This window comes from Marmota marmota, unplaced genomic scaffold (genome assembly GCF_001458135.2).
Source record: "Marmota marmota marmota unplaced genomic scaffold, marMar, whole genome shotgun sequence".
Lineage (NCBI taxonomy): Eukaryota > Metazoa > Chordata > Mammalia > Rodentia > Sciuridae > Marmota > Marmota marmota.
In genome coordinates, this window is record NW_025999982.1 from 19,770,240 (window position 1) to 19,783,130 (window position 12,891).

Genomic DNA, 12,891 nt, shown 5'->3' on the forward strand with positions numbered 1-12,891 from the left:
AGATTTTATTTTTAGTAGATTGCTCTGACAGGACTGTGGAGAATGATTTAGAAATGTGCCAGTATAGAAATGGAGCTCTGTTAAGTGTGTGAACTCAGGTAGTATTGTGAGTTTGAAGAAGATGGGTAAGAAAAGACAAGATATAGATAAAAGGCAGAGGATTTACTAATGAGGGAAGGAAGAAAGAGGAAATGTCTAGAATAATGCCTCCCTACCAATTTTTCCTTTTTCTCTCATTCACAAGTGATTGGGTGTATACACATACACACACACACACATACACACTTCCTTTTATACCCTATTTTTCATAACATTGTCATCTATCATATTATTTATTTATCTATAGATTTACTAAAATGTAAATTCCAAGAGGTTAAAGATTTTTGTCTTTGATTTTTTTTGTTTCCTTTATTGTACCCTGCTTACTATGGGGTACACATTCAGAGAAAACTTGTTGCGTGAATGAATGAATGAATAATGCTTTCTTTTTTACCTCAGTTAATTCCAGGGGAGGAAGACAAAGTTTTGGAGACATTACATATCTTTTGTTTCAATCAGCCATCCACCTGGAAATGTCCACTAGACAATTGAATACCCAGTTATGACTTGGAAGAGAGGATTAATAATGGATCAAACTGGCAGCAGGACAGGTCAGTAAAAGATAAAGCACTTCTAGGACAATTATGCACCCCAGGAGTCTGAAGAGTCACTTTAAAATAACACTGACAGCATGTGTCCAATTTCGTCTTCCAAATTCTTACCTGGTACAGCGATTATTCAGGTTAACATGGGTAAGACATTGCATTTTCCACCCTACTGAAAGTGATCATTCTTTATTTTTTCTAGTGAATCTTTATACAGGGATTTACTTAATTGAGCTAGATGCACAGTGTCATTATTCGACTTTGCTTAGTTCTACCTGTTTTAATCTTATCAAATTGCTGATATTTGACTATTGTTCTTAATCTTTTTTTTTTTAAAGAGAGAGAGAGGTAGAGAGAGAGGGGGGGGGGAATCTCAATATTTATTTTTTAGTTATCGGTGGGCACAACATCTTTGTTTGTACGTGGTGCTGAGGATCGAACCCGGGCCGCACGCATGCCAGGTGAGCGCGCTACCGCTTGAGCCACATCCCCAGCCCTGTTCTTAATCTTAAAAAATGCTAATTCCATATATCTAATCTCATAAAATATGGGTAACATCATCCTACCAATCTTCTCACCAGTATGTAAGGCAGTACCATAAGCACCTATAATTATACAGATGTATAGAGAAATGAAAAATCCTGTTATAATAATTCTGCCATTGTCTTTTATTCATGGAAGCCCATGAATTCATACTATTTTTGGAGACCTTGGAGTTGCTCTGGATCTGAGACAATCTGAGTCTCTACCCGCTTATCTGATGTACTTTTGGCAAGTCTTCTCAGCCTTAATCCTTCACCTGCTCACTCAGTAGCATGTAAAATGGCTTGAACAAAAATTGAGAGATTTAAATTTGTTTGAGGGAAGCTTTATAGGTAAATATACCAGGAAGAGGGAAATTATTGGCTTAAATTCAACCTTAGCTATAACTGCCTGATATCAGACCCATTCTAATAGTAGGTTTTCATCCTGAATGAAAGGATGCCTGAGATCTTGAAAGGTGCCAGACTTTTGAAGGGTCAGGATTGCCAAAAGTTTAGACGAATGCTCATTGAGGTACCATAGGGATCAGCCACGTTCCAATGTGAGGGACACATTTAGGGCTTCATCGTTATGTTTGATTGGTAGATTATGTTCCTACAAAATCTCTCAAGGATTCAAAGAATGTTTAGAAAATGAATTTCCTGTAGCATTTTATATATGGTTCATGAATTATGAATTTCTTTTGAAGGTTTCAGTTATATATAAATTTGCAGTGGAAAAAAAAAAACAAGCATGATGAAATCAGCAACAAAACTTGCTTTGATCAGCTTTTTAAAAAATGTCCCCATTCACCTAACTAGCTAAAGCCTAAATTAAAAAAAAAAAAAAATCCCTTTGCAGGTAAATGGATAGAGTTGAAGAATATAATGCTAAGTGAAGTTAGCTAATCCCCCCCCAAAACAAATGCTGAATGTTTTCCCTGATTTAAGGATGCTGATTCATAATGGGGGGGAGGGCATGGGAGGATGAGATGAACTCTAGATAGGTGTGGGAGGGGAAGGAAGGGGGAATGGTGGTAGGAAAGACTGTGGAATGAGATGGACATCATTACCCTAAGTACATGTATGAAGACATGAATGGTGTGAATACAACCAGAGATATGAAAAATTGTGCTCTATGTGTAATATGAATTATAATGCATTCCGCTGTTATATATAATGAATTAAAAATTTTAAAAATCCTTTAATTGCAAAATAAATATTCATATTGCTACTCCAAGTGTATGCTTCCAATTTCACAGCAGTAACACTATACTAGGATTAAGAAGTTATAAATATCAAAGTTCCAAATGAACTAACTAAAATATGAAAATTAGGAACTACTATAGTTACATTTTTATTCTTATTTATTTATTTATCGTAGCGCTGAGAATAAAACCCATTGCCTTGCATATGCTAAATAAGCACTATACCAGCCCCATCCTCAAAGTTTTTTTGATGAAGAATATAAGAACAGGAACAAAATACTCAAATCAGTTTTTTGTTAAACTGTAACTTTATTTGGAGCAGGAGAATTTTCCTTACATAAAGTTAACATTATTAAACACCTTAGGACAAACTATTCAAAAAATGACATTTTATTTCAGAATGATCTTGCTTCAGTGGTTTCTGCCCTCCGATCTTCTCATTATTATGAATGTTTGCTTTATAAATAAATATATTCTCAGTTACTCCATTGTAATCAACTCAGGTGACCAAACTGCTATCTGTATTGAGATAACAGATATATTTATTCAGGTCATTTTAAATTCACATTAGCACAGTGTCTTTAAGAAATCGATAATACAGATTAATGTGATATTTGCCCCCAGTTTGTCTCCTTGATGGTTTCCATGAGAAGGTCTTCACAATAAATTATATAAATGTACAGTACATTTGGTTGGAAATTGTAAAAATAATTCTAAAAACTAAGCACATATAGTAAACAAACAAGTTGCTACAGTATGCTTAAAATGATATAAAACAATTAGTATGTCAAACATTTTATTATAAACATATTGCTTTTGGCCATACACCGAGCTGAAGCACACAGTCTGCCTTTCTTTCCTCTCCCTCTTCTACATGGCACAATTGAATGGCTTGATGATGAAAGAAGTGCTACTTCATACGAAAACCAGGTGCACATTAATTTCAACAGTACCTGTTTTTGCACTTAAAAATGAAACAATGATTTTGTTTGACTCATGTTGCCTTGATTGTATTCAATTTCATATAATTTCAGAAGATGACACAGTGTCACTTTTTTAGATCTATGTGGTCCTTTAGGCAAGCAATGTGTCCAAAAAAATTGTTTCAAGCTCAATTTTCTGCCCATGTAAATCCTACCATACTTGAGCTGGGTGAGGACTTGGTAATGAAAGGAATTTTAATATAAAATGAATAATCATGCCAAGAGTAGAATAGCTTTTATGGAAATGCAGTTTCCCTGTTGTGCTTGCTGTGCCCCTCAGCACACCACTGTCACCAAACCTTTGGACGTGGAACAAGAGCCACCCTGTACCATATCTGACATCCCGAAAGCTTTCTGACTGTAAATGAGGTATAGTCATTGGATAGGTACATAAGAACTCATCACTCCTGTTGATGTCTTGCTTTCATTTTATAATTCTATAGCAAATAAAAATATATGCAACAGGTAACATTTTATTTTCACTTAACAAAAAATGGTCCCTATTTCCTTTTATACTATATAGCTTGTATATACAATTTGTCCCTTACCTATTTGGGGGATAGCAAAGAATACTATATGGGATTTTGCTAGCTCTTTAAAGTTTATTTTTCAGTAATCTAGTTTTCTCAACTGCACATCAGGTTTTTGACTTGCTAAACATGTTTAGCTTCCCAGGGGAAGGTGTTTGCTGGCAAACTAAGGAAAAGATAAAAGGAAGAAAATGAAGTATTCTCTGAAGGTGAACCTTATAAAAGTATTAGGAAAACAATTTTACAATGTGTAATAACCAGGTAACTAGGTTTTTCAATTTAAAATAAAGTACTGACCTTAACACAAGCTAGAATACAGAGAATATGGCATTGACAATCCATTAGTTTTTCTAAGGGGTAGGTATTTACAATTTAAAACCAGCTTTCCAGCAAGCTGGGTAAGGTTTCAGATTAATTTACCTTTTATATATAATACAAAGAGAAAAATAAATATTAACCTCACAGTAAAGGACTCATCTCTGAAAACACATTTTCTGTTGCTTTAGATAACAAGTTAAGAATATAATACAGAAATTAATTCAGCTTCAAGTTGTGCTTGCATATACATTTTCTGAAGCTTTGCCGCCAGCTTGTTAACAGGAAAATATTATCTGTCAAATTCACATCCATTATGTCCTTCTCTCATGGCCTTCACCATCATAGTGCTTGGTCAAGTACATTTCTGAGTCAGATTCTCCAAAGCATAAATTACTCCCTGATTTTAGGTTAGAGCCCTTTGGAAGTCATGATAATGTGTTCAGGCTGCCACATATCACTAATACACCAAGCAATCATTTGCCAACTTACTAGTTTGAACCATATGAAAGTATCTACATTCACTTAACCTACCAATCATTTTAACCTACCAATTAGATCACTTCATATGGTTCAGCTTGCTGTATCCTAGAACCTGGAACCAAAAGAGTACTTTGAGCCCTGGGAGAATGTGAAACGATAATGCTGTTGAGGTCACTATCGAATTCACTGGTGATGACTGTCCCTCTTGCCTCTGAGGTAACTGTGAGTGGGGGCAGAAGTGCTTACACTATACAGAGATGGATGGGAGTGGATCTTCTGTCTTTTTCTGTCTCCAAACTAGCTTTGTCATTTGCAAAACTGCTGTAAACATTCCTCTCAATGGAATAGCCTCTGTCCAACAAATAGAGTTCTCACTCTTGAAAGAAACTATGCAGGTTAGGAGTTCAAATGTGGCACACTATGGACACTAACATTAAGATAACCGTGGTTTCCTAGGTCAGTGGGACCCCTGCTCTAAATCTTTTCTCTTCCCCAAATTGTCCTGAGAATTTGGCTAGGATAGATTATTTATGAGCTGCTCCTAACCATGTCTAGAGAACTGAGCTGAATGCAAGATTCCATCTCAGTTATTACAATAAAAATTTTTCTGTTGCTTTGAAACTTGGTATTTTTGATCATGCATCTTGGCAAGGGCATATAAATTTAATTGACTGTGCTGTGTGAATCCCTTTATGTTGAAAACCATTTGACCCCAAAAGCTGCCCTTTTATATATCTACAATTTGTGTATGTGTGTATACATATATACAATTTGATTTCAAAAATGGAAGAAAATAGAATGTGATGGCTTAGTATGATTCATTTGGATATCTGCAATCACATTAAAGGGTGTTGTAGAAATTTCCAAAAAAATTTTATGTAGAGTTCTTTGTTCTGGGGAACAAAAATAAAACAAAATGAATTATAACCGTGGTATGAAAAAAAATCAAACCGATGACAGGATATTAAGAAAAGCAAAGGATCACTTTCCTAAGGTCAGTCCAAGAAAGCCTGAAGCACCTAACAAGCCATATTTAAATGTAATCACTTCACAATACTCGAACGTATGGAGTAGATAACCCTTAAGTCATAGCCTTAAAATTGCACCCCTATTGCAATACTGCATCAATAGTATTACATTTTTCAAAATCTGTATAAAATATTACCTGGAACCCCAAAGGAAAAACACTTAATCTTTAAAAAGGTCATTACAAAGTTGAACTGTATAAAATGCTAAAACATAACCCATATGTACAAAATGCTGTTGTTTAAGAAAATAATGGGACCCAGTTTTAGAATAAAATAATTTTATACAAAAAAGGTACTGCATTCAAATCAATGTTAAAAAAAACTTTAAAAAAGAATATTGAAATGTCTTAGTTCAGAAGAATAAAGTGTTGGTTTGCCTTTGTATCATCAACATGTCTCTTGTGGGTGGAACACAGTCAGTCTAGGGAAAGTGTCCTGCTCTCCCTGACCAAGGGCCTGGTTGCTGAGATAGTCATCGCCGAGATGGGTACTTGGAAGCCCAGTCTGTCCGGCCATGCACTGGTTGGGCGGCTGGAGGCCGTGGGATCAACCCCGGATTGCTTCTAGGCTGGGTGTGGAAAAAAGGTCGCCCAGGATGAGGTCTCATAGCCTTCAGGGAAGAATAACCTGCAATGGAAGAGAAAGGCTGGTCTGATGATAAAAGACACAAACAATCAAAGTACAGATAAATGTCTCAGGGTAACAAAAATGTCAGAAAATGAGAAATTCAAAAAGAACATTTGTCTTTTTCTCTAGTCTTCCCTTTCTCAGTTAAGTAGAGTTGTCAAGCCAAAAGTACAGATGTCAATCTTGACTCCTTTCTTTTTCTCAGATCCCACTTATCACTTTTACCAAATCAACTATTGATACAATGGCCTAAACTAGCATCATTTCCTGCCTGGATAACTAGAAAAGACTCCTGTTCCCAACCCTCTTCTTACTTATTCAAATGACAACCAGAAGCCTGAGCAAGACTGTGAAGATGGTGGTCAGATAATGTTACTCTGCTCAAAAGCCTCAGGTGGCTCCCTTGTCCTTCAGTCAGTGAAAACATGCTTACAGAGAGTGAGTGGCTTGCCCCAGGGCCTCATACCCTTGGGCCTCTCAGTCACCCTTGTCCTCCTCTTGCTACTTTTTCACTCATGCTCCTCTTGCACTCTGACCTCCTTGCTAGTCCTTGAGTTTGCCAGGCACGTTCTGCTTCAAAGCCTGTGCACTCAAGAATTCCATGTCTGCAACAGTCTTACCCATTTTGCATGCTTGTTCATGCTTCCTTCAGATCTTTACTCAATAACTCCTTTGCAGCAAGATCTTCTTTGGCTCCTTTGCCTAAAACTGCAATCTGCACCCCACACTCCCACCTCCACCATCCCTACACTTCCTGCCTGTTTTATTTTTTCCTGAGTACTTATGAGAATCTGACTTACTACATGTTGTACTTATTCAACTCACTCATTGTCTGCAAGTTCTCCCAGGGCCAGGAGTTCTAGCACATTCTAGCTCATTTCAGGGTTACAACAGGACTAGCACAAAGCAATTGTTCAGTTAATTATTGAATCAATTTATGAATAATTCGAGGTAGAACCTACCTGGGGAAGGATCTGGAATAGATGCTAGGTGTACCCTCTGCATAGCAGAACCGATTTCTTTTTTCAGGAAGGAAGGGATATAATTTCCAGTCAGTCCACTAGAACTTGTAGAGCTGGAACCAACTAATTTACAAAAGCAAAAGCTTGTTACTACAAAGGCATATTCATATGACACCAACAGAGTTAAAGGACAGCTGTGCAGAACAATAAAGAATTAAAATTTTACTTTTAGGGGTTAAAAAAAAAAGCATGATGAAAACAGTGAATTCTGAATTGAGCATTCCACCATGCCACACTCTCAGGAAGGTAAGGAGGGGCAAAGACAGTGCTGCTCCCATAGCTGGCAACCAAGTAGGGGGTTGCTTGTTAAATGAAAAAAGGATTATTTGAAGCCAGGCACACACCTATAATCCCAGATACTTGGGAGGCTGAGGTAGGAGGATAGAAAGTTTGAAACCAGCATGGGTAACTTAAGTGAGACTCTGTCTCAGAATAAAAAATAAAAAGGACTGGGGATGTAGTTAAGTGGTAAGTGGGTTGAATCCCCAGTATCAGAAAAAGAAACAAGAAAGAGAAATGATATGTAACATATTCCTTTGTTTTTTGTAAAAGTAAGCTTAGCCTGTTCTGAAATTTGCTTTTTCCACTCATATAGTATCCTTCCATGTCAGTATATAAATTCAAAATTATAGCTTAACATAACTAAGTTAACCATTTGCTTCCTGAGCAACACAAAGATTGTCTTAATTATTTAGGTATTATAAATAAATACTAAATACTATATAAACACTAAATACTCTTACTGATAATCAGGAAATTACTCCTTAATAAAAATATGAACTACATTTGTCATTGATGTCATTTCCATGTAAATGTGTTAAGGGCAGGGACTATGTGCTTCTCATTTTTGTGTTCCAGTAGGTTAATGATATAACTTGTATATAGCAATAATCAATTACTATTGGGTGGGTGAATATCTATAATGTTTATTATTAGGGCTTAAAGGTACACAAAGAATGATAAAAAATGTTATTCCTGGCCATTACATGAACAGAAGTTCCATCCCTGGGGAGGAGTTAATAAGTGGTGCAGTTGCTCTGTCTGTATAACATGGAAGGCTCTCAGCCATTGCCTAGGGCAGAATGGGAAAATGGCCTGGAATGCATGTGTGAGGAACTATGCTGTCAGCTGGAGCACATTTTGCAGTTCTGGTGAATAAGAAAGATATGAAGAAAACCAAGAAGAGAATTTGAAGAAATAACAAAAGGGGAAAAAAGTAGAATCAACACACAAAAAAGATGATGAACCCCATCAGTAAACAAGACATGCAAGTTTAAACCACAGTAAGATACCATTTCACATTCATCAGATTTAGCACAAATTTTAGATTTGACAGTACCAAGTAGCATCAAGGATGAAGTGCAACTCCATTACCCTGCTGGAGAGCAATTTGGCAATATCTGTAAAGCCAAAGATAAGTATACCTAAAGAGTTTATTCCAGCAGAGAAACCCTTGCATACGTGCACAAAATAGGATACAATACTGTTCATTTCAGCACTCCTTCTAATAGTAAAAACTGTAAACAACTTACATGTTTGTCAAGAAGAGAAAGAATAAATAATGATCTAGTATAATAAGTTATAGTATTATACAGTCATATAATCTACAATGATATACACATATATGTACATATATAATTGCTACACACACATTTATTAAAATGATTGAAGTGGTGAGCCAGGATTGTGTTCATTTAAACTTGAAAATATGTGAAACATATGAATCTCACACTTTTTTTTTTTTTTAATGTACAGGAATAATAAACACCTAAATCAGGCTGGTGTGAGGCAGTCTGAATGGAGGAGGGAAAGACCTAGCCACTGGGCTTCAGGTATATGCTAAATTTGACTTCTTTAACCAGGTGGTGGGTACATGGGTATTGATATATTATCTTCTACTTTTTTGTGTGTGCTCCTTAAAAATAAAGGAACCCTAATGGGTAAAAGTGGGGAAAGTGAACTCCAGATGTTTATTTGGCCATACTGCAGGGGAAACAGCACGTGGCAGGGGAAACACAACATGGCAAACAGGTCTACTGAGAATGGGGTCAGTCAATTTGAAAGACTCATTTAACAGAAAAAAATGGGGACGGCTTTCTAAACAGTCCACCTTCCAACCAGCAGGAATGCTGATGTCCTAGGCCTAAGGCTGGGTCATCGACAAAGTACCATCGGGAACAAGGAAAATGGCCCCATGCTCAACATCTACCTCAGAAGGCCGCTGCCCACAGTACACCAGGCCTCACTCCATAGCTATCCTCGAGGGCAGACCCCCATGGGGGCTGGCTGAGCCCCATGGTATGCTGCCAAGAAAGGGAGAAGAGGGAAGGGTTGGAAAAAAGGTCCACGTCCCTATACAAAAGAGGCCTTGTCCCATCTCTCTCTATACCCACTTAGCCACATACGGAGAATCTGCTTTTTGTCATTTAGGGATTAGTAACCGGTACTCACCTGAATTTATTTTGCTGATTACTGATACTGTCCCTGAAGACTTTCCAGACAAACCAGAACTGGACCATGGGTTAGATGGAATAAAGTCTTTGCCTGGATTTGGGAGCATGCCATTTCTTATATTTATTCCTAATAGAGAAGAAATGGTTTTATAAAGCAAAATACAACAGACAAAATGGATAAAGTAACTATAATACATTTATACTATGGAATATTATTCATCCCTAAAAGAGAATGAGATTTTACCATTTGCTACAACATGGATGAGCCTGGAGGACATTATGCTAAATGCAATAAGCCAGAAAGAAAAATAATGCATGATCTCACTTATATGTGGGATCTACCAAAAAAAAATATGCAGAGACCACACATAGTAGTTCCCAGGGGTGGTAGCTTCCAGGGGTGGAATAAGGAGAAAAAATAGGGAGATGATGTAGGTCATATACAGCAGATATGTAGGATGAACAAGTCTAAAGATCTAACGTGCAACATGAGGACCATAGGTAATAAAATTGTACAGCACACGGGATTTGTACTAATGAGTAGAATCTAGCTTTTCTTGCCACTGGTGGAAAAAAGCTAATGACATGAGATGCTGGGTGTTAATTTGCCACTTCGTACTAGATACATGTAATATCATGTCACATGCCTTATTTATACACAATGCAGTTTATTTAAAATGCAAAATACACATTTAATCTTGTACTGGACATCACAAATGAAACTGAACCCAACTGATCAAAAACTACCTATGGTGCAAAATCAAAGCAAAATCTGACTGATGATATCATCTAACAGAGGGCAAAGGAGGTTAGTATGTGTCTGATTTTTGGGTAGCCTGAGAAAGATCTCTTGTCCCTTGTCTTGACCTTCTGGCACTGTCCTGGCTTCAGTGGTCCTGGGCAGTCTAATCTTCCCCCTTTCCAGACAACTTCATTTTTGTCACCTGTCCAGGTTCTCTTCCTTCGTCTTCCCCATCCCCACACCCCAGCTCTGCAACCTGCTGCTCTCCTCTTTCTTTGTCCTCTGAGGTTTCATCTTCTTACCTCTCCTGGACCATTCTCACTGTCACATGCTAATGATGTTGGTTTGCACCACCAACTCTCACAAACTCTGGTCCCTCACATCCAAAGCCTCCCAAAACAAGCTGACTTGACTTTGACCTTGATCAATTTGATCTCAAGACTCATTCCTCTCCCCCTAAGTTTAGAGGTGGTCCCACTTATGTCAGACACTGCAACTATTTCAAAACTGAAAGTCTAAATACCTCTTTTATCCTTCTCCTGCTGCCCCACAGCCAAAAATAAACAACTCTCCAATTCACTCCTTGATCTTTTTGCCTGTGGTTACTGTGGTTCCCTCATGCCTGGACCCCTCTACACCCATCATCTGATCTCTTCTCCCAGGTCATCCTGGGAACTGTCAGGCCAGTCCTCTAGAACACAATGTCAATACCTATGAAGTCTGATAGTATTTGCCCTTTTCTTAATCCAACAGTGAAAACTTGAATGTACAGGGGGACCCAATGTACCCACCCCATCTCTTCCCCGATGACTGTACCTCCAGCTCAGGCTACCACTTCCCTTGTCTAGGTAACAGCTGTGGCTTGCAGGCCCTCACCCACTCAGTGCACAGATGTATAAAAACCCAATTAACTCTTCCAGTTAACACCCTTCAAGCTTTCCCATTGCTGATGAAATGAACCCAAATTTCTTCCAAGGCCCCCCAAAATGTCTCACACTCTACACTACATGGCCTCCTCTCTTGCCATGCTCTGGCACACTGGCCTCTGCTATTTCTCTCACACATTAATCCTTCTCCTGCCTCAAGGCCTTGTGCTGCTATTTCTGCTGCCCCACATTTTCTTGCATTTTCTTTCTGTATATTTGGTTCTTTCTCCTTCTTTGGGGGCCCAGCTAAGAGCCACTTGCTCGGAGAGGCCTTTCCTGACCACTTTATTACTATCTGATTATTGCTTGTCTCTGCACCAAAGTCTCTCTTCTCCACTAGGATCCAAGCTGCACATGCCTGAGGGCTTTGTCTGCCGGCTGCTGTGTGAAGCCACTGTGGAGACTCTGATGAGAAGGAGCTCCATGGGGTTGTGCATCCTAGGGGCCCTGCTTGGCTGTTTTGTTCATGGTAATATTCCCAGTGCTTAGCATACAGTAGATGTTCAATACATAGTTACTAATTTAATGAATTTGTTAGTTTAGAACATGAAGAATCTAGAGAGAGGTTCAGGTACCCACCAAACCTAAGTCCTCTGCCAAAGGGTGTTACTAAGCTCCTCTCACGGCTTCCTGACTGGCAATTTCTCCTAAACCTGACCTGATAGAAAGCTTCAGATGTGTTTCTTAGTTCTTGGCAATTCCTCCCTCCTCTGAGGCTGAACCTAGTTTCCTATATTTCTTCCAAATATTTCCAAATTTCTTACCTCAGGTGACTATACAAGGTAAAAATGTGAGAACCAGGACTCAGCAAATATTTCTATGATTTTACTACCAATTCTGGCAGAGGTCAGTGTGCCCAGGGCATAGCAAAAAATGAGGCTATAGTTGGTACCATGAGGCATCTTTTGACCTGGTAAAAAAAATTGGATTTCAATTTTCATGAGCAATGGGAAGCTGTTGAAGGGTTTTAAATAGAGAAGTAACAAGATATTATTATCTATATTCGTGTACTGAGTTGGTACAAGAACCAATTTGGAAGAACTTGCCTCCCAAAACAGAATCTTTCTGAATATGTGATTCCAAGGACAAGATTTCTTGTCACTGATCAAAGTAAAGGAAAGTCACTTATGTTACCAGGCAAGTATCGAGAGTGCTTCAAGTAGTGCTGTTTGGCTGCAGATCTCAGAGTTGGTGTGTCTCGCCTCTGATAAGAAGTCTGGATGGGGGCACTATTTCCTGTACCCACAGGCTCAGAGGGCTTCAGGTCCAAAACACTCTCAAATCTGAATAAAAAAAAAACATGGTTTAAATCATAGAGAGAATGAGTGTGTGTGTGTGTGTGTGTGTGTGTGTGTGTGTGTGTGAGTGAGAGAGAGAGAGAGAGAGAGAGAGAGAGAGAGAGAGAGAAT

The 12,891-nt window shown here is 38.2% G+C and overlaps 1 protein-coding gene across 1 annotated transcript in view; it reads right to left on the bottom strand.

The window, feature by feature from the left end:
* Nucleotides 1-6,119: 6,119 nt before the first annotated feature.
* Nucleotides 6,120-12,891, bottom strand: part of Cilk1 (ciliogenesis associated kinase 1) — a 53,342-nt gene continuing 46,570 nt past the window's right edge. Inside the window, exons 11-14 of the mRNA XM_048805733.1 lie at nucleotides 12,617-12,765; nucleotides 9,813-9,941; nucleotides 7,302-7,424; nucleotides 6,120-6,339 (exon numbers count right to left, since the gene is read on the bottom strand). Of these exons, the coding sequence (XP_048661690.1) occupies nucleotides 6,185-6,339; nucleotides 7,302-7,424; nucleotides 9,813-9,941; nucleotides 12,617-12,765 (556 nt within the window). The 3' untranslated portion in view covers nucleotides 6,120-6,184. The remainder of the gene's footprint in view (nucleotides 6,340-7,301; nucleotides 7,425-9,812; nucleotides 9,942-12,616; nucleotides 12,766-12,891) is intronic.